Raw genomic sequence first — 27870 nt, 5'->3', positions numbered from 1 at the left:
ATTGTTTCAAGTTCGTCCTGTGCATTTTAGAGAAGTCGCTAAAAACTGATTATAGTTTGTTCCTCCTTGGAAAAGTCACTTAAAATTTTCTCCAAGTGCTGTAAGAGAAATTTTATGTTAGGGAAAAAGTTCTCTCTCAAACATGTTGAACAATTTGGACCACAATTCGGAGAAATCGCCGTGACAGTGCCCCTTTAAAGACGGCACTTTACTCTAATTGTACGAGTCCTTAATTTATCGACTTAAAAGTTTACGCAGCTTTACGGAGTATTAAGAACAACAGCTTACGTTTTTTTTATAGATTTTTTTAATAATTGTAAATAGGAAGATAGATAGTTCATGATGACAAATTAAAAAAATAGTTGAAAATCAGTGTATAATCAAAGTTATCGTATCGTATCATAAATTATAAATATTTGTGACATAGGCACTTCGCAATTACAACTATCCTTTGACGGAGTTACATTAAAACGCGGATTTATACCCCACAAGCCCACAAAAAAGAAATTCTCCAAGAGTTGTGTTATTTTCAAGCACCCCGAAATGAACATGACAATTTACTTTACACACCACCCCTGTGGCCTCCCCTCAAAAAGTTGTCTTATTTTCCTGTACACAAAATTGACGCCATAATTTCCTTTACACCCCACCCCTCTTACCTCCACTCAAGCAGCTATATTATCGTCATTCATACAATATGGACCTCATAATTCCCTTTACACCCCACCCCTCTAACCTCCCCTGAAGCACTTGTGTTTTTGTCATTCATCCAATATGGACACCATAATTTCCTTTACACCCCACCCCTCTAACCTCCCCTGAAGCAGTTGTGTTATTGTCATTCATCCAATATGGACACCACAATTCCCTTCACACCCCACCCCTCTAACCTCCCCTCAAGCAGTTGTGTTATTGTCATTCACCCAATATTAAAGCCTTACTTCCCTTTGCACCCCAACCCTCTGACCTCCCCTCAAGCAGTTGTCTTATTTTCATTCATACAATATGGACACCATAATTCCCTTTACACACCAACCCTCTAGCCACCCCTTAAGCAGTTGTCTTCTTGTTGTTCATCCAAAATGGACACCATGATTCCCACCACACCTACACCTCACCCCTCTAACCGCCCCTCAAGCAGTTGTCCTATTGCCCATTATGAATATTGACACGGTGACCAAAATTCCCTTTGCACCCCATCCCTTTAACCTCCCCCAAGCAGGTATGTTATTGTCATTCACCGAATATTAATTTATTTTACAAATTCGCCCTGAGGAAGGTGGGCGTACAATAGAACCCTAGGTCCCCTGCTGTGTTAACCCACCACCTAGCCATTTCTCAGTCCCCTAAAAAGTTGACAACTCACTCCCTGGAACCCCAATAAAAAAACAAAAAGCAAAAACAAAAAACATAAATCCACACCCCACGCCTCTAACCCCCCCCCTCCCCCTCAAGCAGTTGTCTTATTGTCATTCACCCAATATTGACGCCATATAATTCCACACCCCACGCCCCTAACCTCCTCTCAAGCAGTTGTCTGTATTGTCGTTGACCCAAAATGGACGTCATAAATTCTTTTACACCCCACTCCTCTAACCTCCCCTTAGCAGTCGTTTACATTGTCGTTCAGCCAAAATGGACACCATAATCTCTTTTAAATCTCACTCCTCTTCCCTCCCCTCAAGCAGTTGTCTTATTTTCATGCACCCGAAAATGGACACCATAAGTCACTTTACTCCCTTCCTCTCTTACCTCCCTAGTAGTGTGGTAGGGACTACAGTTTCCGGATTTTTTGCGGTGGAATCTCGTTCATTTGTGGCGGATTATATTAACGCCGATGACGTCATAGGTTGGAGATGACGTAATTGGAAACTATGAGATCATAACCTAAAAATAGGAGAGTGACATCATCGGGGTGGAGGTGTACTTTCTCTTCGCCTCAAAGTGAAATATTGCCTTGTTATTGTTTTACTGGTTTTTTTCATATTTCCCTGAAAACTCGGAAAAATGAAAAAAAATATTTATTGTGTGTGTTTCCCTTCTAAATTTACTAAGCACCTTCCCCGCTTAATCACTAAAGAGATTCGTTTCAGGTTGAGCTTTGTTGGGGATTAAAGAGTAAAAACAGTCCTTTGTTTGTTACAGTGCTCGGAATAAGAATATTCCGGTTCATTGATTCCTTGCTCCTAAATTGTACATGTTAAAACACGCACATAGATATTTCAGAATGTGTATACCACAATAAAGTCGATTATGTTTGATGTTGATGAATGTCCACCTTTTTACTTACGTTATCAAGGGTCAACGCGCTTTTGGTTTTCAGATCAGAGCCTGAAACTCTTCTGTAACCTCTCTATTTTTACGGTCCGTTAGCCACTAATTATGCAAGCATGCAGTGATCCGAATCCAAAACCTAACTTTACATACAGACTCTACTTCTTAACAAAAACGATAGACAGAAATATTATAGAAATAATAAATTAAAACGTCAATTAAAACACGCGAATGATAAATACCAGCTATTAAACAAGACACATGTTTAGAGAGGCCTTAAAAATTACTTTATTGCCTTTAAATCAGTGGGATACTAAAAAAAATAAAAATTATTTAACTACCGGAGATTTTTAATGAATTAAGGACGGTGCCTACTAATACCGAAGTATTTTTGTGCGGCTTATGACTATGCAGGAAAAACAGATCTTAGCAAGGCCTCTTGGAATCCAAAAAGAAAATTGGGGGTAACCACGCATTTTTCAGAGATAATTAAGCAATAATACCTCTAAAAAGTGCCAAAGTAGAAAGTAATGAATGGGATTTTTTTTCCTAAATTGAAGCTTCATTATCTCTGAAAAATGCATGGTTACCCCTAATTTTCTTTTGAGATATCTAAAGCACTTGCTAAGTTCTGCTTTCTCCGTATAGTTTTAAACCGCGCAAAGTTATCCCTGTGTTAGTAGGCACCACCCATAGGAAACCCAAGTATATCGAGATGCGCAGAACGTATGCGCAGTAACAATAGTAGGCACCGTCCTTAAAGTAACTTTCAACTCTATATCCGAATCGCCGAGTCTGTCTTCTAAGTTTATAATAAAAATGCGGAGCTTACGATTTCTATTTTTTGCTGACCTTGCGTCCTCCTCTTCCTCATTTTTTATTGCCCCTCCTCCTCATTTCTATTTTTTCTGGTTTCGTTCGAGGGAACAATGCTAGTTCTTGTCCGTTAGGGAAATGCGAAGACCTTTAGGTTCTGCGCACGCACGCTCTTGTTAGATAGGCAAGACTCTGTGGCGTTAACTACTACTCGGCAATTGCGCCACTCTACTCTATCTACACTGGTATCAGTCTTCTTCATACATTGCGTGTGTAAACCAAATTCGAACCGACATATCGACAGATCGACAATTGTCAAATCGTTATACTCTGCAAGTTTCGCACCTGACACTCGTCTTATTAGCTTAAGAGCTACGTGATCTGTCTTCCTCAATTGAACTTGTATGGAACACTGACCTACCTATTAAACGCTGTTTACGTTTTAGTCAGAGTTTCTTGTCGAGTTCGTTTTTACGCTACGCACTGCTCTACCCCGTGTTATTCATTTGGATTTTGGTTTGGCATTCTATCTTCGTGAATTGCAGATATCACTCTCCTATTTTTAGGTTATAATCTCGTAGTTTCCAATTACGTCATCTCCACCCTATGACGTCATCGACGTTAATGCTATCCACCGCAAATTAATGAGATTCTACCGCAAAAATCCGGAAACTGTGGGCCCTACCACACTACCCTTCCCAGAAGTAGCTGTCTCATTTTGATGCTCTCAAATTGTGGACACCGTAATTCCCTGATGAATATGGGCCAGGTAGCCCCGACACGACGTTCTCTTTACACCAGCGGCAAACATTTTTCATTTAGGCAAATTAACTCCAGCATTCCGGACACACCAGTGTAAAGAATGAAACGTATACTGGTCATGTAAAGCTCTCATTTAACGGCCTCCTTATACGTAAGTATATATTCCGTATTCATGATGTATATCACCTCAGATTTGATATTTCATGCAGTGTTGAATAAAACCGTCACGGGTTTTCCTGAACCTTTTTGATTTGTGCAATTATTCGGTCTACATAAGATTATGGGTTCTACGCCGTCCCAAACACATGACAAACCGCCCTGTTCATCTGTTTAAGTTGTCTTTTGCACATGCAAACCTTTAATAATCACTCGTTTCAGTAAAAGGCGCAATGAAGTTCACATCACGTTATGGAGGAACAAGTTTGTATGGTTCTGTTGGCTCTTCAGTTACATTTACTTGGAGATTTTCTGGCGGAGTTGGGACAATTGCATGGGGAGTCAAGGATCCTGTTTTTACTGACGTAAAAACCAGACTAGTGTTTCTTTCCAGTAATGGTGCAGTACTGGCACTAGCAACTGAAGACCCTTACAATGGACGTGTAAATGGAAGCTATCATGGCGATGCATCCTCTGGCCAGGCAATCTTTAAACTTAGTAACATAAGGAAGACAGATAAAGGATTTTACGTTTGCAAAATAACATCAACTGATTTTGTCCCTGTCATAAAAGTTGACTTTGTGGAGTTGATCATTGAAGGTGGGTAGTTACACATGATGTTGAAAATGGAGTGGTAATTTGTGACATAAAAATTGAGTTTATTGCCTTAAACAAGGTATTTTCAAAGGAGGTTCGTAGGAGACATCAATTTGCTACAAAATAACTTCTAATTGCAATTTATGGTAGAGAGATGAACGGTTTTTGAGTAATCAGTTCTCTTTGGGTTGGAAACGTTGCAAAATTAGAGAGATCAAGTTAAGACTGTCTAGTCATTTTTCGTAACGGATCACATTTGAAAATGTTGGCATCGAGTCTCGTTATTTCACAACTTCAATGTTTTTCACTTCACTCTGTGATTGCAATAGCTTATTGCAATCACACAGCCAAAATGTTTTCCATTTTAATATTAGTTCTTCTTGCCTCCTTTAAGGCTTAATATTCTTTTGATTTTTAAGCTTAATAACGAGTTAAGAAAGTGTAGTTTGAATACGAGCAAAATAATGTTAAAGTGGTAGCCATTTTGGAATAGGCTGTATGAAAATAAAGTGTATCTTATGATTTTCTAGGGAACTGACGAGACCATCGCTTTATGATTATCATCATCATCATCATCTTCATCATCATCATCATCATGATTATCACTATCACTATTATCATTACATGTGTAAAGCATCGGCTCACAAAATTAATGAACGTTTACCTCGAATAAAGAACAATATGCGCCGATTGGAGGATGACGTGATTTTTGCTAAAATGTGCCGAAATGAAAGTAAATTAAATGCCGTTACATCATCGGGAATTTTTTTCGGGGTAGCGAGTAAAGTAATAATACATATTCTAATCCGTGTTATCTCTAAATGCCAAGAAACAATTTAGCAACCTCTTATGAAGCCTAGAATGAACAAAAAGGAGAGAAAACGAAAACAAAAAAAATTAGTATAGATTCAAAAAACTGATCAATGCTTACGGCCTTCGGAGCCAAAACTCCGTTTACCCGAAGTATCCCTGGAGTCCTTCCGTTTTAGTACTTACAGTTGAAATATACAGTCTGTATGTCTGGTTTTGGTTGATAAAGGAGCTGATAACTATATCCAGCGGATAAGTGGCTAGCTAGTGGATAAAAGGAACTCCCAACTCAGACATTTTATTCACTGGGTGGCTATTTCAGTACTGCCACTACCCCCCCTCCCTCGGCCCCGGGACAGGCAGCGAAAAAAACAACAACAACAACAACAACAACAAAAACGGTTTAGAAAGGGTTAAGAAACCTGGGTTTGAGTTTGAAAACCAAAGGGTCGCGAATTATAGCCTAGTAATGCAAAGTCACAGTCACAAAAGCATCCACTTAATCCAATAGTAACTTGGACAGGATCATCAAATACTTAATGAAAGTTGCAAAATCCCAGTATATGAAAATAATGTAATAATAATCAATTGCCATTTGACAATAATTTATTATTATTATTATTATTATTATTATTATTATTATTATTATTATTATTATTATGTCCTTGAATTTTCAGAGAAACCGACCATCACTTATCGAACTGCAGCAACTGTGAAAGGATCACGAATTATAGCCTAGTAATGCAAAGTAAAAGTCACAAAAGCATCCACTTAATCCAATAGTAATTTGGACAGGATCATCAAATACTTAATGAAAGTTGCAAAATCCCAGTATATGAAAATAATGTAATAATAATCAATTGCCATTTGACAATAATTTATTATTATTATTATTATTATTATTATTATTATTATTATTATTATTATTATTATGTCCTTGAATTTTCAGAGAAACCGACCATCACTTATCGAACTGCAGCAACTGTGAAAGGATCACGAATTATAGCCTAGTAATGCAAAGTAAAAGTCACAAAAGCATCCACTTAATCCAATAGTAATTTGGACAGGATCATCAAATACTTAATGAAAGTTGCAAAATCTCAGTGTATGAAAATAATGTAATAATAATCAATCGCCAATTGACAATATTATTATTATTATTGTTATGTCCTTGAATTTTCAGAGAAACCGACCATCACTCATCCAACTGTAGCAAATGTCAGCTACAATACGGGGAGTCCTGTTAATGTCAGTTGTGAAGCATCTGGTGAACCAGCTCCTGAGGTGAAATGGATCCACCATGGGCAAGTGAAGACTTCTGGGTTTACAACAGCATATCTTACTTTCAGTGCAATCGGCAAGGCAGATGCAGGAATACACACATGTAGGGCCAACAATACCGCAGGAAGTACAGAGAAACAACTGAATCTTGTAGTTAACTGTAAGTACTTTTATAATAGTAGCCCTTACAACCCTGCTTTCAGAGATAGAAAACGACATGCGTACTGAAAAAAAATAGAACCTTAAAATTAATACAAAGATCAGAGGGAGTAATGTTAAAGTCAATTGGAAAGTTTAGGTGGACTATAGGACACCAGTTCAAATAATTCTCTCAAACTCTCGAGAGTGACAAATCGCCCCCTTTTATGTATTTATATTATAAAATAAGGCTTCGAAAAATTTATGTTAAGGCGCATGTCTATGACCACTCCTCGATAAGCAGCCCCATCGAAAGAACTAGGGTACAAAATAAGAGCGTGACCAACATCAAAAAAAATTATAGTAATTTTATTAGTAGCTGTACTTACACCTCGAATCACAGTTTGCTCTCATTTCTTTGTGGAATTAGCACACAAGTATGCGGTTAAGTTGGTCTCTTATTTGCTTGTTTGAGAGTTGATCCAACCCCCCCCCCCCCCCCGCCCCATTCTTAACCTGTATTTTATCCATTCTCCCCAGACAAGCCTGAAGGTACATCAATCACTCTCAGTAAATATGCCGCTGTACAAGGTGATAATGTCATGCTCACATGCAATGTGGCAGCAGCCAATCCACCGGTGTCAGAGTACAGAGTCTACTTCAACGGAAGTAGCATTCCTGTTTATACTTTAAAAAATACCAATAACATCTCCATCAAAGACGTTCAGCGATCACAGCATTATGGTGAATACAAGTGTGAGGCACACAATGCTGTTGGAAATGGGCAGAGTAGTGCAGTTGTTCTCTCTATATATGGTAAGTCACTTTTTAACGAAAACAGAACCTACTGAAATGATTGTACACAATGTACAGTGTGTGCAGTCGAACCTTTCCCAAGCTGTCTGTCCCACAAAGAGAGCACGATTCATAAGAGCAAATATAAACACACTTAGGAACCGCCTTTTCTTACCAGTTTTAGTAATGACTTACATGTACACATTCAGAGCTAAGGACAGATATTGGCAGTCACTAACTGCAAACAAACGGGGAATGTTTCTCCTCAAGTTTAGGCGTCGTTAGAAACAGATACTAAAGCAAGAGCTTTCTATTTATAGAAAAGGAAATAAACGTTAATGGAAGAAACATTTTCTTCACTGACAAATGAAAGTGTCTGGTCTTATAGTGTATTGTAAAAGCATATGCAACAGTTACCTGCTTTGTTATAGTGAAATATTTAAAATATGTGATACACGTGTTCTACAAACAAAACAGGCAAAGATCGATTTAAAAACGTTAAGCAAACAAACAAACAAACTTTAATACATGCTAAGTTTTACAGTAACCTTCTTCTTTTCTAAGAATGTGTTGGTTACGGCAAAAATATCAGCAGAAAGTTATTTCGTATCCACTACACACTGCTCTGTCGTGTACAGCTGTAACTACTGGAGTCTTGTTGCGCTTTCTGTAATAAATGATTACAAGAAAATTTTCTAATGCTTTGTTTACATTGTTATTTTTCAGTTCCCGTAAAGATAAAACCATTTACAGGAAACATAACGGTAAATGAAACAAATCCCATTGAGTTGAGATGTGAAGCGTCTGGTTACCCTGCACCGTCTGTCACATGGAACAAAGATGGACGGCAAATGCATTCAGGGAGTGTGTTTCGCATTGAGAGGAGCAGTAGAAATCAAAGTGGAGTATACGTCTGTATAGCAACAAATGTTGTGGATAAGGCAGAAATGAAAATATTTGTCTCCGTTTATTGTAAGTAAAATGAAACTACGAAAATATTTTGTTGTACACAGTCTGTCAAACAAGATAGTGACTACAATCCTATTAATTAGCCAGCGATAACACCACATTGTCTTACTAATTGTCTTCGTGTTTGTTCATGAAGCACCAATGTGTGCAAACCGCTGGGTAACCCATTTCTTTAGGTCAGCCGTGAAAGATATAAAAGCAATCCTTCAAACAACAGTCGCTCTTCTCTTTGCAATTAATAGTTCTTATTTCTGGCTTACTTTCTTTTGTTTAATCACTACGTACATTTAGTTCTATTTTTTTTTTGTATTGAAATACTACACAAGTACGTTTATGGCCGGGCATTTCCTGGGTTGTTTTAGTGAGTCGATGTTCCATCTGTTTTGATTATACCTTCAGGTCTGACTTTCAAGGCTAATTTGTCATTTCTATTCATGACCGAGCATGTGCGTATATACAGCTTCCGTTTTAGAACCTTCACTGTACACCATGGCTTCTAACTCCTGTAACTCTTGCTCAGTGCATTAGTTAGATTCATACATGTACTCTTTAACAACGTCTAAATAAAATCTGATAAAATTTCAATTTTTTTTTCAAATTTCATGCCATCGGTACATGTTATGTTTTACTCTAATGTAATTAGCTGTGTGACCACAGCGAGTATTTGAATCAACAGACCCAGCAGCCATAACAAGTGCTACGCCCCCAACAACCAAGTCTTGGATTAAACAGAATGTTAGGTTGAGGTGTGTGGCAGATGGTGTTCCAACGCCAACAATAACATGGAAAAAACCAGACGGAACTGAAGTAAGGAAAGTTACAGCCACAGAGAATATAGCGGATATAGAGATGAAAACTGATGAGGACTTTGGACAATATACATGTGAAGCTAAAAACGACGCAGGTCCAGTTGATACACGAACAGTGCAAGTGCAGCAAATAAGTAAGGACAACAATGAAACATTTTATTACGCAATGAAAATATCCACAGGATCTGCTCTATTTGTAGGTAGCTTTAGCCACTCATGTGACCAGTTTAAGAATGTTTTTCTGCTATTATGTCCACGTATCACAGACGACTGTACAATGACAGCAGCCTTAGACGTTGCTCAATGCGACCTTTTTTGGAAAGTTACCCTTCTCCTTTTTGGAAAGGTACCCAAAGTGCATTTTGACGTTCATCTTACATGTTCAGATGTAGTGTGTGTTGCATTCACTTTGTGTTGAGTTCTGTTCGCCAGGTAGCCTGCGAGCAAGCTCTCTATTAGGTCAGCCGCGAGAGGATATAGCGCGAGCGGCAAGCGAAGCGAGCCAATCCTCTCGCGCTGACCTAATAGGGAGCTTGCTCACAGGCTATTCGCCAGGTCGACCACAGTGAAGCATAAGACGAGTAGCAAGACTGAAGACGTTTATTAGAATCAGGCTGAGAGGGCTATTTTCAACACTTCTGGTGAAAAATTAAAACGAATACACAATTATCTGAGTTGGAAGAAGCGAAAATTGAGCGCCGTAAAGCGTGCTAGAAAATTTACAAACTTTGCTTCATAACTCCAAATCTCCTAAAGCTTTTACTCAAAAGCCGGCAAAAACTTAAGAGATTCCTTATTGGTCGAAGAACTCTTTGCAACTGTTAAAACGCGTTTGACCTGAAGGACCTGAAAAAAAGCAATGCTTTGCGCGCTAATGAAAAAAAAAAACCCCGGATATTTTGTAATCACTCATTTAGACCGTTTTTTAAAGTTCTTTGTACTTATTGCCTAGTAACGTCACATGTAGAAATACTCATACCCGCTGTATGCATACATATAAACTGAGCTACAGTACAGAAAGACAGTTGTTAATTTCCCTTAACTGAAACTGTCAATTTATTACAATTATGAGGTTTTAGAGGAAACTTCGGGTTCTTTTTTTTTATTTTTTTTCCCAACAACTCTTCACACGAATCAAGAAGTTTTGATCTCAGTACAGCAACCTTGCCATCGTTATGACACCTGGCCTGATGTGTGCCTGGATGCCTTACTGTACAGTGTATTAGCTGCAGTAATGTAGGCATATCATCTGCAACATCTCACAAACTCACTCGGCTTTAAGTTTTAGCGTGTTGCTTTAGAAAAGCACTTACAGTATAGGGCCAAATAATATTATTTTACCAGATTACAGATATAGATACATATTGGAATCCCATCTTACCTTGTGTAAACCGTTCCAGAACCTAAAAAGGTGGCCTTTAAGCTAATATTTCTATGGTATTTTTTTTTCTTTTATTGTGTCATTTTCTTGTGTTTAATTGTGGGTGAGTTGATCATTCCATGTAGAAGTGTCCCACACAGTATTTGAGCTTTTTCCCCTTAATAGGGTTGATTCGTGTATATAACAAGCTGGATTTATCTAAAATGTATTTTGCTCTTTGTACACTCCCAGCATTGCTATTTATACTTTTATAAATGGATGTCACTCAGTAGTTGGAGCTGGAGTAAGTTGATGAGGACTCAACAACTGCATAGCATCCAAAAGTGTTTTCACTTAACTATAAATCTACATAATGGTTGGTTCCTTTTATTTTCTTTCAGAGGCACCTGGCTCACCAAGCATTACCTCAAGTGATGAAGACATTCAAGCGACTTCAATTAATGTAAAATGGACTGAGCCAGCTGACGGAGGGAGTCCCATAACTGCATACCGAGTGGTCGTACTACATGGTAGAACTGGAATAAGGGATGAGAACATCACTGATGTGTTTAAAGGAAGAGCTAAAGTGATTGATAGTCTAAAAATAAGCACCATCTACACTGTGAAGGTCTTTGCCAGAAATTTTGTGTTTGAGGGAGAAGCCGGTGAAAAGACAATCAGGACAAAGTTTCAAGGTGAGTATTGCTGTGAGGCTTAGCGTTACACACAGGGGCTGTCATGAATAATCTGCTCCATTGTGTTTGGGTATTTCATTGCGTTAATCCTGTTCACCAGTATGTGCGATATTTCCAGCAGGGTCAAAATATGTGCCCTCTGTAACTGGTGGGATATAGTTGATTATATGTTTATCTCTATAATAGCAATTTCTAAAATTTTCAGGTAGAAAAAAAATGTTTATTGAATTTCCACAGTGCAAGTACCCTGCCCTTGTTATAATGGATACAGATCAAGACACGGAAAGCTTTCATTTACGCATTTCGTTTTATTTTTATGAGCAAAACCTTTTGGTCAGAACGGTGTCCATAAAAGCACTGTTCAGCAGCTTTAATTAAAACGTTTGACAGTGAACTGACTCAAATGGGATTTCATAGAAAGGGCGCCTACGATAAATTCTAAATATTGTGTTTGACTGAAACGAAATTCAAACGAGTATTTATTGAGACATTAGTTCAAGAGGTTGGCCATTCATTTAGATTCAACAAAATGTGTGTTTTCTTTGGTGGTGTCCTCGTTTGTCTTGTCAATTAGGAATCCCAGCTGCCGCGGAAATTATAAACTTGCCTGCAAAGACAACGGAGACTAAAGTAACAATAAAATGGAATGAGGCTCAGAACAATGGGGCATCTATTACACAGTACAGTGTGTACCGACGTATTGTGACTGATGATGGTACACCAGGAGAATGGGAGAAAGTTAGCGAAAATCCTGCAGTTCGTGCTGTTAATGTTTCGTTCGAAAAAGGCAAGGAGTATGAAGTTGTGGTGACAGCCACTAACAGGTTTGGTGAGAGCCTGAAAGAGGAGGATAAAATCAAGAAAATCAAGGTGTTGGGAGGTAGGTGCATACCAGAATATACCGGCACTTAAACCCCGCACGAGTAAAGCTGCTCAACAAAAAAATGAGTCGATCTCGTATTCACTGAGCACGCAATTAAAGAAAGTTTCTTTTCGTGCTCAGTGAATACGAAATCGACTTATTTTCTTGGCTCGAAGAAAATAATATACCATACCAAACTAGTTTTTAAGGTATGCACAACAGCAGTAACATTGCTGACATTTCATGTAACAATAAGTGTAAGAAAATTGCCGCCTTAAGTTAACTCAAAAATAATAGAAAAGTGGCATGGATATAAATATGGCGCTTCCTTGTATGACTTGCAAATTACTTTTCTACATGAGCTGCGCATTTCAATTTGTGATTATTTCCTTTGTTTAAAGAGTAAGAAAAAGGACTTGAGATGGCATAAACTGTATACGCTGCGTTCCAATAATTCTCCGTCTTATTTAATAAGTGAGGCGTTACCTTCCTGTTCTAACAGTCTCTAGTAACGTCAGTTTTGGTGACTTGCTACACTGCTTTTAAAACGATAATCGGTTTTAGGTGTCCAAATAAAGCATATACCATGGCAAAGTAATGAGATTGACATAATTGTGAAACACCATTTACACAAGGCACTTATTTTCCTAAACTGCAGCTCTTTTTCTGCGATGTATCATTGTGTTGTTACGGTTCTCATGAAGTCGCTAACGGACCATTGTTTTCCCGGTCGCTGCCCTTATGCTTGGGTTTATTTCAAGCTTACATAGACTCAGGTAACTTTTAAGCTCCTTCTTATGATGAATCGTTGTTTCCTAAGGAGTAGCAGTACTTCAGCACTTCGCCATTCTTTTCCAGTTGTATTACTATTAAAAAAAAAAAATACTATCACTGCTGGTCATTAAGTGCTGTGCAGTGGCAGCTTAAGAATATTTTCCACTCTGAAACGCAGATGAGCTTTAGCAGTAATTTATGAAATAATAGCTTTGCCACTTTTTCAATACCCGCGCAGATATTCCAGATCCTGTAGTTTTTGAAGCAAATGTAAATGATGACGAAGTGACCCTGATATGGAAGGAACCAGAAAACAATGGAGCTGCCATCACACAATACTCCATCTACCAAAGAATCGTAAATGATGAGCAGTGGACGATGGTGGCAGTTATAAATGATATCTCCAAACGTGAATTTGTTGTTAGAGTGGAGAAAGGCAAGCAGTACGAATTTGTGGTTACCGCTACAAATAAATATGGTGAAAGTTTAAAGAGCAAAGAAAGGATCGAGACGGTCAACATAGAGGGAGGTACGTTACTTAAAATGAGGATGTAAATGTTCCTTTTCCAGGGACTTTCCTCAATTTTTGAGATGCGCATTACAAATGTCAAAAAGCGGGCAAAGACAAGAAGTGTTGGGGCTACAACTAACAAATCTAGGAGAGCGTAAAAGACAACATTAAGATGGTCGTATTGTTGGAAATGGTTATGTGAGTTACTTTTTTGCCTGGTTCGTAAATATAATGTAAGGCATAGTTATCTAGTTCGGAGCGAAGTATTTATTTAGGATCGTTAATTATGAAAACGTTTCTCATTCACATATATTTAAAGTTCATCTTTACGTTTTGTTTTGTGGTGGTTAAAGCTAATAGTTAGCAATTATTCACCAAAGTGGAGGTAAATAGTGATGGATATCCATCACTTTAACCGACACTGAGGTGAAAAATTGTTTTAGTGTATACCACACAAGCTGGATAACTAGTGGACGAAAAAATTATTTTACTTCTGACAATATACCGACAAATGGTATGAAATTTTAAAATCTAGCGCGCCACGCGGTAAGCGATTCTTATTGTAGAAAGTTCCGTCTCGCTTTCTTGTAGACAAATAATGTTTAGTTCCCACGGTGTCATTTCTTCAATTTTGCTGTGATTCAGTCGTCTTGTAGTTGAAACCATGCTGAAAAATATTAGATGTTTCATTGTTTTCATTGTAATTTTAGTGCTCGGCAGTTTTCGTAAACAACGGATTGTATTTTCATTTTTCGCCTTAGAATATAAGGTTGAAAAGATTAAACAACTTACCATTTAATGCCGTCAAATCAAACTTTGTTGCCATTTATGTATTTTTTTTTACAGCCGCCTCATTTATAGAAATAATTTCCTCTTAAGTAACCGTGGCGAAACGGGAAGCCATCCTGTTTCACTTCTACTGCTCGGAGGTGAATAGTACTTGGCTAATCACCTCCGAGCTAGCCAATCAGCGCCAGCGAAAAGTACTATTCACTTGTGTGGTATATACTAATTGTCGATATTAGACACGAATCTTTAAGGCATAAGATCCAGGTGCCTTCCAAGTCTTATTAAAAAATATTCTTTTTTACTCTGAATAACAGCTGATTTTTTCCCTTTTATTTTAATTTGATCTGTATGTAAGAGGAAAAGCTAAAGCCAATCACAGTATGGGTTACTCCCCTTGTTACCAAGCTATTTCCGAATACAAAAAGGCTATTCCTGTGAGGGATTTCAAGGCAATTTCACCAAAACTACATCTATATCAACGAACGATTTTCTGAGCTTAATCTCCTTATCAGAAAGTTCCATTTGAAGCCTTATGCGTCCTTTCATGGTTGCAATCTTCATTCTTTTGAGAACCACCATAAAAGCTCATCTCTACAACACATTTCTTCTTTAGAAACTGTTTTCTAACACGTTGAAATTTATATATCTCTTAGGTGATAGTAAGCCTCCGGAAAATCAAACAGGTGAGAGGATTTCCGTTCCCTCTGCATTGGCTTCTAAACAGTTAATAGAAAATTATGATTAACCATGAGTTCAGATTTTCCAGCAATAGATATTCATGCTGCGTGTAACCACTTGGTCAAGACCTCACATTTAAAGCCATGCTGTTTCATTTCCTTCGTCTCACCCTCTTCCCCTTCGGCGGCAATTTCTCTTTTTGTTTGTTATGGTACGCCTTATTGTCCGGGCAAAATAATTTTTCTCAAAAGTCATCTATGCTCGGCAATGGGTGTCTGTTTTAGCACTTAAGACTTAGTACCGTGTCTGTTTACTTGTAGGTTCCTGCGTTCTTGTTCATGCGGTTTATAATTCTGTGATCCTTGTGTTGGGGATAATAATTATTGTTCTATCTGTTGCGCTCTGGAGAATGCGCCGTCGTCCGTGCCCGAGATGCAGGCAGGATCTTATAGCTATGGTAAGTGATCAGTTATATAATTGACCAGGGGGTGTACAGTCAGACGAGTTGGAAATAGAAATTAAGCAAGACGCTGGTGGCTTGCAGAGTATCACTTCTCAGTATTCATTCCTTAAGCCTACGTGCATGCACCTAAGGAGGTGGAGATTAAGGGTAGTGATAATATAGTTCTGCATTTCGAAAAATGCAACGGTTTAAGGTTTTTCCCTTTTTGTCGTCTGCATTGAGCCAACCAAACTAATGCATAATTAATATTTACTTCCAGAATTCCGACATACGCCTCCGTGACAAAGTTATAATCATATATTGTCCCTATTTCCAGGATAATGTCGTTTTGGGGGAAAAAGTTGAAAGATTAAGGCGGTAAATCTTTAAAAAAACCTTGCTTGTTCCTGCCCTTCCTATAAGTTTTTTTAAGGAGTGTAGCACTGTTTTCCAGTACTTTTCATCACGCAAACGGATCAATAACCCTTTATCAGTTGATGCAACAAAAATTGTAGATGGTGGGGAGGGGTTCACAGCCACGTTAATTTTTTTGAAAATGTAAGGTCACTATGAACCCTTCCATGCATTTTTTTGATTTGCAAAATAGTTTTATTTAAACATGCTGATCGAAGCTACCTAGCTAATAGAGAAATGGGGGTCATCAAACTCACTTTTGAGTTGTAAACAGTTAAAACTGATTAGGCATTTGTTCGATATCGTCCTTGTGGTATCAATTGATAATGTGGGTGGTAATTTTGACCCGTCAAGGTACGAGTGATGGAAGGTGATGGAAATTATTTAGACCCACCTTACGGCATTTGGAAAAATGTGGTCTTTACTTGTAACTTTTCTTTTTTCTTTCTTTTTAACGAACTGTAGTGAATCTAAAGTATAATCTAAATGTTCGTTTTTCGACGTCGTTCACCGAGCTGAACTTGAAGCTCTTTTTGTTACAATACATGATTTTGCTACATTTTATTTCCTTGTTTGTTTCTAGAATCCAATACCTGTGCAGGAAAAAGACAATGTACAACCCCCAAGCGAGAAGCCGGCGAATGAGCCGGTGGTCTATGCAACACCAGTAGTCTCCACGGCTGGAGACTATATGCCTCTTCATCCCTCAGGAAGAAGCTGGGAAATCAGTCGGGAGCAAGTTACCGTCATCAAGGTTATTGGCAAAGGAGCATTTTCACAAGTTGCTCAAGCATCAGTAAGAGACATGCGCGGTAGACGGGAAAACATAACAGTGGCTGTAAAAATGCTCAAAGGTGGGATGCCATTGATGATCGTCACAATCCACCATTTTCATTACCTTGTCAAGACAAAAATTGAATAAAGAAATAACAATGGAACAACGGGATGAAGAATATTATTTTCTAAAAGGCCACTGAATATTGTTTGTAATAAACCTTATACGCCTTATCAGTATTTATTGTAATGTTAGCATCACCGGCCCTAAAGCCCTCACAAATAGGAGTCGCATTGCTTGCTGGAAATTTTTGTTTTACGAAGATAGCTTGGGTCGTAAAGATGTACTCGCAAGTCGATGGAAGTTAGGTGCAAGTACTTTTCAACCACTCTAAGACGGCTTTCTGTGCTTGTCCGTGCAAAGGAACCAACACTAAAACAACCTTAATCATAATTGGCGCCAACTAACGTTCTGTGAACAGGAGTCGAGTTGAGTAACAATGCACTGCCAGGTAAAGGAAAGCCATTGTAGATAACTGAAGACACACTTCCTGGCAAAACATATTCAACATAATGATGTAAGTTTTGATACAGCATTCTTGGTAGATTGTTTGCACTCTTACCGAAGATGATGGTGTCTGGATAATGAAGAGGCTTTCATGAGAACTTTTTCGATACAATTGCCATAGAAATGTTTACTTTTTTCTTTTCTGCAGAAGATGCTCCTGATTCAGACAGAAAGGACTTACTTTCAGAACTTGAGTTGATGAAAACACTAAAACCTCATCCTCATGTGATCAAGCTTATTGGATGTGTCACGCAGAATGGTAATTAAACACCGCGACATTAATATCGCTTGATACTAGTTTCCATATCTCAAACTGACTTTGAACACCTTATGAGGTTGACGCAATGTACTATTCGTTATCGTGATAGTACTTTCGTAAACGAGAACTCATAGTGAACCCCATTTATTAAACAAGAAACGAGTGAGTGGTTAGGCAGTATTTTGAGGCTTTTCAGCGATCTTCAATATGTTTGGTTAAGCACTGATTTGAAAACGTTTCATTGTGCCGAGCAACTCTAAAATAAGCAAAGTTACAATCCTGGGTGAGTATTCCTCATTGGTGTAGTGGTTATGGTGTCATGGTTGGAAGGGTACACTATTCTGATTTCTTCCTTCTCTTACTCTAAAGTTTCAAATAAGTTTAATTTATGTAATTTCAAGTGAGAGGGCAGTCAGTTTGAGGTATGGAAACAAGTTTTAACTAATAATATCATATTTTCAGGGGGATCTACTTGCTATGTACTTGCAAATACACAAGGTTCTGTCGTTACTATAAATTAAATCAAATATGAGAACTTTATAATATCTCGGTTAACGGACATAGGAATATATACAAGCTAGAAATTTTAAAAGATCGCCTATTCAAAAATTGCTGACGATTATCTGAAGCTATTTTACCAACTTTTATGAACGGTCTTTTCTTTTTTGTCTTTTTCTATTTCCTGACATGAAACTCGTTTTCTTTAGACCCTCTGTTGGTCCTTATTGAGTATGTGCCATTTGGTGACCTGCTGGGATACTTGAGGAAGAGCCGAGGACTAAATGACACGTACTATAAGGACCCGGATGTAAAACCGCAGACCAATCTGACCGCCGAACAGTTGATGAAGTTCGCTTGGCAGGTTGCTGATGGAATGTGTTACTTGTCTTCAAAGAAGGTTTGCGTGAATTTCATGTGCGATTGGTACCCACATCAACACACACAGACACACAAACAAATTTTGAACCTGGTATCATATTTCAGAGTTACAAGTAAAGTTACATTGCAATTTGTAAAAAAAAAATTAATCTGAAGAACTGTCTTGACTTGTGTTTACGGGAGTTGGGGGTCATTTTTGGCAATCTAGAACATACATAAAGAGCCACTTGGATGATAGCTATAGATTACTCAGATAACATTCATGTAGGGCAGTATTTCTCGTCCCAAAAGTTCTTCGCTTTGTCTCGAACTTCTTTTGAGGGGGCAATTCACCTAAACGCCATTTTTCTGTCACTTGACTTGGTTTTAATGGCAATTTCTCATTCACGTTTCAAGCAATCCAAAAACCCTATCATTATCCCGTGAATCTGTGTTGTGGGGTATTTTGTAAATTTTTGGGTGATTTTTGGATATATTTGGGAGGAGTAGTTTTTTTTAAAAGGATTGGTTAATTTAAGAGAAATAAGAAATATTGAAGATTTAGTGAAGTTTTAAAATTAGAATTTGTATTTAATAATTGATAGACGGATACCAAGTTAGTCCACTAATAACCCGGGGTGCTCTTGCGTGGGTATCAACTGTCTGTTGGTGTTCCAAAAATCATTTTCTTTCTTCTATCCCTTCTTAAAACCTCTTTAAATTTCATTCAAATTTAGGTAAATTGCCCCCTTAAGACAATTTTCACCGACACTGCACGCAGATACATCGTTTCTTTTAGATAATCCATCGTGACTTAGCGGCGAGAAATATTCTTGTTGGAGAAGGAGAGTTGTGTAAGGTGACAGACTTTGGGATGGCAAGGAATGCAAACCAGGATGACATTTACACCCGAAAAAGCCGGGTAAGAGTAAAAATAAGAATGAAATTAAAATCTTCAATCTTAACTAAGTCTTAAGGAGAAGGATCCATTGAGCTAAAATTTACTGAATCTGCGGCATAGAATTGAATGGACCAGGAATTTTCGAGCTATTGATTTCGAAATTGTTTGGCCAGCCTCTAGATCTTCTCCCTTTTTTGAAAATTGAAAATACTGGAAATCTTCTAATCCTTTCTGGAGTTCCAGTTTAGAGGTAACAAGTGCTCCATTTATAGCCCTGAATTGACGATTAAAGGGCAGGGACTTTTATTGATTTAAGAGTTGTGGTATGCGGTTCTGAATAAGATATTTACATGGTGGTATTTCTTTTCATAGGGACGACTGCCTGTCAAGTGGACTGCTTATGAGGCCTTGTTGTATGGAACATACACTACACAAAGTGACGTGTAAGTACTTCAATTGAAACTGAACGAAATTGGCTTTCTCATATGGCGATTGTCTGTGTGAATGTTAAAAATAAAATTCGCCTTTGGATACACAGCTTTTGTCTTCCTAAGGCAATAATTTCTATAGCTTCCGCGGGGCATCCTTTCAATTGTTTCTTCCTTGCTTGCTTGTAATGCTTTCTTACTTGCTTCCTTCCAGTCTAAATTTTTGTTAAGTTTGTTCAGCCGCTATTTATTAATTGATTGGTTGGTTCTTTTTGCAGATGGAGTTATGGCATTCTGCTTTATGAAATCCTCACTGTCGGTAAGTTCAATTGTTTACTTTTAACTTATGTTGCCTCGATTATACTACACGAGGAAGAAAGAACTGAATTCAGTGAAATACAAAGATTGAGGACTAATGAAAACTACGTTGGCACTGTGATTATTGTGGGAACAAATTTACAATTGTACTGTAAACACATTTAACAACGGTAACAGGCATAATTCAAACCTATCGTTTTGCTTTGTAGGGGGATCTCCATACCCTAATATAAATGCTCGCCATATCGCCAGAAAAATCCAAGAAGGATACAGAATGCCAAAACCAAGACATGTGGATAGCAAACTGTAAGTAGTTTTTTTCCGAAATGCATTTTCTTTACTCAGTAAGGAGTCAGAGTCACCTTTATTAAAAAAAAAAAACTGACTTTCAAAGCAGACTTTCCTCAATGAAGTTGATATTTCTGTAGTTAGGCTTGTTAGGCTTTATATTGTTTGCTACAGTCTGCTTGCATTCCATACAGGGTGTTATCCAGCTGATATCAATGAAAAATTCGTAACAGGTGATAAAGCTTTTGGATTTATTGTCGTTCCTTTTCTCGCCGTGCTTCCAGGCCATATAACAGAATCACATATCGAAAATTCTCTCATTGGTGTCAGTTCTTAGTGCTTTCACCTGTTAATCGATGGTCAGGTTGAAGGACGTGCCACACCTACTGATCATTGATCATGTGTATTACCCTAACATAATTCATAGATTCCTTCATATTGTATCCAGCAGCGTGTTATATGGGCTACACAACGAGGATGGGATTTCAACTTTTGTATCTCGGAGAAAATCTTGAAACCTCTGTCGTGCTGGAAAGGTAGCATGCGCAAAACCAACAACACTATGAAGTTTAACAAAATTCATTTCCCATCTCTAACTAAATTTCGAAGATTACAGTTGATGTTACACATGTACACCGTTTTGCTATTTTTTATGGTTTAGGTTTGAGATTATGCTAAAGTGTTGGGACGCAAACCCGACTGATCGACCCACGTTTGATGAACTTAGGAAGACCATGAAAGATATGGGGAGAAAACACAAGGTAAGGGGATGCTGTTAAAGATTATCAAATTTAATTTAAAAAGGGAAGAGGAGGGAGTAGTGGACCGAATTCATGTAAAATTAAGCTTGCGCAGGAAAAAAAACTGAGATGCTACTCGCGTTTTGATTAGCCTGCAAACGCAGACATAGTTCCGGCTGTCGACAGCCGGAAAAACGTATGCGTTTGCAGGCTACGTTTTCATTGGCCCCAATCTTATCAACTCTTATATCAATAAGCTTCCCTCCCATTCATTAGGCTCAACTGTTTGATGTAACATTTAAACGAAAATGGAAGATCCACTATCATAACTATTATGGTGTAATGACAATTGAAAATTTCTTCCATTAGTAGAAGTGCAGGAGCCTAAAATTCCGCTCAAATTTCGAAGAATACTGTTTACAATCTTACAATCTTACTGTTTACAATCTTACATCAAGCTCCCTTGTTCTTGAACGAACTTTTAATTTACCTTGAGTGTTGGACATTGTAGAAGTCTGCTGGAATTTAAGAGTGCTTAGATGGAGAAAATGAAGTGAAAGCTTACAAATAATGCTACTAAAGTATGGAGTATATTTCTTTTTACAGACGTACGTCAACCTCAGTGAGTACGACAACAGGATGTACGTGAACCTCAGTGATCTGACAGCAGAGTAGAGCTAATGGGAGTGTTTTCCATAGACCGCTAAGCACTTTAAAGGAACAAAAACTATCGTTTAAATAACACTTCTTCTTTTTCATAAAAGAATAATTATGTAGTTTTTATTGCTGCCCACAATTCAACAAAAAAATAGTGTTATAACTAATGCTGATGGATTGATTGAAAAGTGAATTTTAAGTTCATAACTCATAGCTAAGTAGCTCAGTTGCATCCGATTAAAAATATACTTTTTCGTGGTTTTTGGCAAAAGGGACATAAATGAAACATGTATAAACATATATAAGATAAATTTGTAACAAAAAGCATAAGTCACTTTTAATGTTGCCTACCATTCAACGAAAAGAGTGGTTTAAAAATAACGTTGATGGCTTGATGGAAGAGTCAGTTAACTTTCCTTCAACTCTCACCTAAATAGCTGATTGTATCAGATTAAAACGCTTTTTCATGATTTTCTACGAGATGACTATTCAATAAGAAAATAACCGATTCACTTGGCTTGCTGAGGAAATAAGTGTAAACGAGTCAGTTTTATTCGCAGTTGCTCGCTGAGCAAGCCAAGTGAATCGGTAAGTTTCTTTTAAGAGAGGGTTAAACGTTAAAATGTTTAACCCTCTCGCCGAAGACCATGAAATAGTGTTTTAGTTTGATGCATCTGTGCTTTTGAGTTGAGAGTTGAAGGCAAGTTTATTTACTTTTGGGTTTGGTGACTTTTGAATAATTTCTGTTATTGCAGAATGCTTCTTTTATCATGATTTTTTCTTAAATACATTGGAAATAGAGATTACTTCAAAGATCAGAAACTAGGAAAACTAAACAGACGAAAGATAGATAAAAACGCTGCTGTAAACGAAGATTTACTGATATATAACAGTTAGTTAATATATATAGTCAACTTCAATAACTGAATAGTTTTATGATAAAAGAACGTGAAAGAGGTTATTGTTGTTCATCGTGGTAAATACAATAACAATATGTGTATTATCGTTTGTCTCACCTTGAGATGTAAATCGCGACGTTTCGACTGCTTACTGCTAGTCTTCATCAGGCGATCAGGTCGACTGGTTACGCAGCACCATTTATATCACGATGGTCGTCTGTGATTGATGCATTTCCATCCTCGCTGTTCAGGCGAGAAGTTGCTTCCTCAGCGGTCCGTTGTTGTGCCACTCTCCTGTTGTGTTTCTTGATCGTAGGCATCCACGCTTCGGGAATTTCAATTCCGCTGTCCCTGTTGATATTATAAGGGTGAAGTCTTATGTGGATAGCTTCCTTGATCCTACGGGTGTACCAGGGAGATTCTCGATAACTTTAGCTCGTTCCAACGCGGATAATGGCCGGACTCGTGGGCGTGCTAAGAAACGGCGAAGGTCTGGGTAAGGGCGAGGCGTATATCCTTGTCGTGCTCTTCGATTCTTTCGTGCATAGATCTCCCTGTTTCCCCAATGTAGACTTTACCGCATTCACAGGAAATCCTGTAAACCTCGCCATCTTGTTTAGCCGGATCGACGGTGTCCTTAGGTCGCACCAAATGTGACCTAAGTGTCGTTTCGGATTTGAAGACGGTGCGAATGCCTTGTTGTTCTAGACAGCGGCGAAGAGGCACCGATACTCCCTGTATGTAGGTTAGAACGACGGTAGATTTGAACTCCACCGCGGGCTCTTTTTATCGGGGGTTGTTCTTGCCTTGGTGATCTTCTGTACAAAGGAGGAAAGATATCCGTTAGAGACCAGTGCAGATGACAGATGCTTCTTCTCCTCGGGAGATGACTGATGGTTTAGTCAGGGGACGTTTCGCCCGGTCGTATAGACACTTTATAATACCGCGTTTAACTGATTGAGGATGGTGTGAATCATGCGCTAAGTATTGATCAGTATGAGTTGGCTTCCTGTAGACACTGCTGGTAAGGCGGCCGTCTGGCTCTCTTGAAACTAATGCGTAGAGGAAGGCAATCTTGCTGTCAATCTCGGTTTCCATGCTGAAGCGGATGGTCGGTTGCTGACTGTCGAGGTGTTGTAGAAAGCTGTCAACTCTGTCTCGGTCCAGGATGGGGAAGGTATCGTCCACGTAGCGCTTCCAGATCTAAGGTTTGCAAGGCACGGATTCCATTGCTTTTTCTTCCAAGATCTCCATGTAGAGATTAGCAATAACTGCGGAAACCGGGCTCCCCATTGCTGGCCATTTCGTTGTGCGTAAATCGATCCATTAAACTGAAAGTATGTAGATTCTAAGACGTCCGCAATTTGAGCAGGTGGTAGCGTTGTGCGGTCAGCAAGGGTGGGGTCACTCTCTAGCTTCCGTGGCGCGGCTTGTACGGCACCCTCGTTAGCAACGTTGGTAAACAGCGACTCTAAGTCGAAGGAAACCATGATCTCGTGGTCCTGGATCTTCTCACTGCGGGTGACAGATGCGAAGTGAGCTGAGTTGGTCACCGTGAAATCCGAGTTACCTGTCAGGGGAGACAAAATGTTAGCCAAGAAAGCAGACAAATCATATGCAAAGGTGTTGACGCAAGACGCAATAGGTCTAAGTGGTGTGTTGGCCTTGTGGATCTTAGGAAAACCATAGATCCAAGGTGGTTGTTTGTGTTTGGCTGATCTTGTTATAGACGGCCTTTGATATGTGTCTATTTCGCTTCAGGGTTGACAGGGTTGACCCCACCCTTGCTGACCGCACGACGTTACCACCTGAAGCACACTTTGGCACAATAATTGTGCTACTGACACTCAAAAAATGGGCTACACAGAAAATGAATTTTTCCTACCTTTTGCCCACAAATCTCCTGGGAAAAGCTTGAAACACTTTCTCATTTGAGGTGTAACCTAAATTGCGATTTTTTCGTAAATAACAGCCATTTATTTATTACATTTAACTCGAACTCACCAAGGAAATAAGAAGAGGTATGACAGTATAGATTTTCCTGGAATGCGCTTTACTGACAAAGCTTCTTCGCCATGCGGTTGGCTTCAAACTTTAGGCTCCTTAAACACAATTTTTACGTTGTGAAATCATTTCTACACCGTACAGTTGTTAAACTTTGAAAATAGCCGCTTGAAGGCTAGCAGGATACCAAAGCCTCCACTCAAACTAAAACTTTTGGACATTGGAAACGCGCGTGACGAGCCCAAACGACGGCTGCGAAGGAGACTAGACATTGGTTGGCTAATAGCTGATAGCAGATATTAAGCATGACAGTAAAACGCGAGCTGAGGGAGGTCCAGTCCGTAATTAATGGCATAATGCATCAGTCAATTCCAGCAGTGCTCATCCCCTCCCTCCCCCGGGCCGACCCCTGGAAATTAGGATTTTTTGAAAATAAACTGGCAAATGCCCCACCGCCGGGACAAAATAGTTGTTCAAGTGCCCCGGGGTGGTGGCTCAAACATGTCAAAAATGTTCTATTTCCTTCGTTTCTCGTCTTACATTCAGTAAACTCTAAGCTAATTCAGGCCAAATTAAGTCCTAGCTGGTCCTGTTGTCCATAGTTAGCGCAAAAATAGGTCATTCTACAGCTCTAACGTCCCATTTTATGTCCTATCTAGACATATTCAATAAGAAACTTACTGTATTTGCCGATGAATTTGTCATTAAGGAAGCGACAATGCTGTAGGTTAAAAAAAGTGAGATGGTCAAATGCTTGGAGTTATTGGGTGGAAGGCTAATGCCCGACCCCCGGGATGGACAGTGTGGGAAAATGCCCCACCATTGCCCGAGGTGGAGATGGGCACGGCTGGAATTGACTGATGCATAATTACGACGACCCTTAAAACAGAGTAGCATCTACAATCACACATACGTCACTCTCTTCTCTCTTCTCGATCGAGGAATCATTGTTATCGGATGCTGCAACTGATCATTGTCGACATCTTGTAGATATCGTTTCTTGCTCTAGCTTCAGCATTTCAAGTAGGCATGCACAACTAGAGCCCACTTTAATTTGCAAGTTTGAAGTTCTCTAGTTATCCCGTTTTTCGTCACAGCCTACTACTCATCGTCGTCATTATTATCATCATATATCCATCCACACATCAATCCCCTTGTAACTTTAGTCGGCATTGTAATCTTCGTCATCTCAATCTGAAATATTTGTTTAAGCCCCACAATTGGGGCCTGACTCCACGAGTGAAATACAGTACCTTCCTGGCACATAATATTATCAACTAAGATGGAGTGGTAGTTAAAGTGATCTTTCAAGTTATAAGAGCTTGTATTGAGAAGTCCCCAAAATCGTTGTCACTCATCTTAAGGTCTGAAATGCACCCCGCTCAGCCAACCTTAAGACCCATATTTGCCTTGATTTTTGATACGACCATTTTGCTCCAAATTATGAGTAAAAATATCCTTTAAGCGGAGCTGGATCTGCCCCTTAGTCTAAGTGTGCTCTTGTTTCTCTTGTTAACTGACATTAGGTATGTAGATTGTTTACTCGACTAAGAAATGAAGTGGAATTTGATTTCCTACGAAAGCAGCCAAACTTGTTGACCAACCTAGCCCAAATCTTATGCAGGGCTGATGCATTCTAACGTCAACAAAGTAAAGGAAACTAAAATTCAATACAATGACCGAACGCACAATAGCCCGACGAAGCTACTCGAACCAAATCGAACGATTGGGTTTGATTGAGTACAACGATCGAACTCTCACAACAAAATTGAAGCAATCGAACCCAATCGAACTTTGATTGAGTTCGATTAGGTTCGATGGCCGAAGTTGCCATATATTCGATTAAAAATTATTACAAATGACTACAGTAGTGGATCATAAAATGATGTTTCAGCTACATCAATCTATTGTTTGTTTCACCTAATTCTTTGTTGATCTTGCATGCTAAAAAGACTTGTCTATTTACACTGATGGTTTCCAACGTTCGATTCGGTTCGATTGGGTTCGGAAATCGAACGCAATCGAACCCTCACACAATTGTTTTGGTTTGATTGTGTTCGATTACCGTACTCAATCGAACCCGATCGTTCGATTAGTTACGAACGATTAGATTACCGAACAGCTCGAGTAGTTTCGTCGGGCCAGCTGGTTGATTCTTATGATATCTGCATCTAATTCTGGTACATAAAAATATAGCAGTACGCTAGGAATGTTTTCGTAGACAGCGTTCATCAGATGGTTCATTCAAGCAAAACTCAACGTGCGTACTCTTATTGTCTCTCAATGACTCTAAGTTTGAATATGTAAATAAAAGTCGGATGAAATATGAATATCAATTTTGTACACCAGCGTGACTTTCCTTTTATGTAAAACTTCCGCTTCAAGAAGTCACGTGCCATTAGAGTTTCTTTTACGTTACGCAAGTTTCAAGATCAAATGATCAATGCTACGGCAGTCATTTTAAGTCCTTAATTTTGGTACATCTCTTGTATTGGCATTCATTTACAAAGACCTAACGACGCTCTGTCTACAACCATGCATCTTGTGAAGCCATCTGGAATCGCTTCAGTCTACGGTTTCATGGCACTGTTGCTATTTCCGCAGGCAGGTACGTTTTTCTTCCATTTCCTTTGTCGATGCTTGTTAATTTATAGTCGATTTGGCAACAGAGAAATTGATGAGTGGCCCTGTAACATGTAAGTTTCATTACCAGTTAAACATGGACATGGGTCAGTTATTTAAACAGAGTCTAACTTAGGCCGCGACTTAAGACAATCAGTGGGCCTCCAAATCTGTTTATAAGTGGTTTATTTTAAGTAGGTAAATAGTTTTCTAGTCTGGGATGCAAGCCATCTTGTTACCGTCGGCAGTAGACAATGTTTAGATACGATTGTTGGCAAAATCAAAGATAATTTAGAACGTGGTTTTGTTAAACACCGTCTAAACTGTCTTTTAATAACTGACCCTATGTTCTTTGCTGCCCCTCATTGAACCCAGTATAAAGTACCAGTTACCCAATGTATAGCGCCAATTACTCAGGCGTATGTCATTCAAATTATGGATTGACGTCATAGAATAAAAGCTATTTTAGTTCTGCTAAATGTTAGTTTGGGTTTGCTTTATCAAATGGCCTGACAGGAAGGATATATAATTACATTATAACATTTGGCTCAGTTGGGATTTTTAGTCACGCAAGCTCATTAATCACTTCAAGTACCGCAATGATTCCGATCAATGATCCATT

The 27870-nt window shown here is 38.7% G+C and overlaps 2 protein-coding genes across 5 annotated transcripts in view; both read left to right on the top strand.

Moving 5' to 3' along the window:
• The window catches only part of LOC146451029 (tyrosine kinase receptor Cad96Ca-like), a 42862-nt gene extending 20139 nt beyond the window's left edge, over nt 1-22723 (top strand). The window contains exon 10 of the transcript XR_014860150.1: nt 21844-22723. The gene's annotated coding sequence lies outside the window, so the exon portion shown is untranslated. The remainder of the gene's footprint in view (nt 1-21843) is intronic.
• Nucleotides 1-27870, top strand: part of LOC146451026 (uncharacterized) — a 103448-nt gene that overhangs the window by 10173 nt on the left and 65405 nt on the right. For 3 of the 4 annotated variants that reach the window (XR_014860147.1, XM_085099663.1, XM_085099662.1), the window contains exons 3-16: nt 4231-4608; nt 6599-6856; nt 7375-7650; nt 8356-8601; nt 9275-9541; nt 11169-11462; nt 12037-12342; nt 13337-13627; nt 15052-15081; nt 15397-15533; nt 16516-16786; nt 17423-17533; nt 18241-18431; nt 19191-19313. Coding sequence is in view for 3 of the 4 variants with exons in the window: in XM_085099663.1 (XP_084955789.1) it covers nt 4231-4608; nt 6599-6856; nt 7375-7650; nt 8356-8601; nt 9275-9541; nt 11169-11462; nt 12037-12342; nt 13337-13627; nt 15052-15081; nt 15397-15533; nt 16516-16786; nt 17423-17533; nt 18241-18431; nt 19191-19313 (3179 nt within the window). In the remaining variant the exon portion in view is untranslated. Of the gene's footprint in view, nt 1-4230; nt 4609-6598; nt 6857-7374; nt 7651-8355; nt 8602-9274; nt 9542-11168; nt 11463-12036; nt 12343-13336; nt 13628-15051; nt 15082-15396; nt 15534-16515; nt 16787-17422; nt 17534-18240; nt 18432-19190; nt 19314-19664; nt 19736-19998; nt 20040-20247; nt 20345-20987; nt 21088-21672; nt 22724-27870 lie in introns of those variants that run through there. The other variant, XM_085099664.1, reaches the window with a different exon arrangement.

This window comes from Pavona decussata, unplaced genomic scaffold (genome assembly GCF_977016875.1).
Source record: "Pavona decussata unplaced genomic scaffold, jaPavDecu1.1 SCAFFOLD_409, whole genome shotgun sequence".
Classification (NCBI taxonomy): Eukaryota; Metazoa; Cnidaria; class Anthozoa; order Scleractinia; family Agariciidae; genus Pavona; species Pavona decussata.
This window is presented reverse-complemented; position numbering and strand designations above follow the sequence as displayed.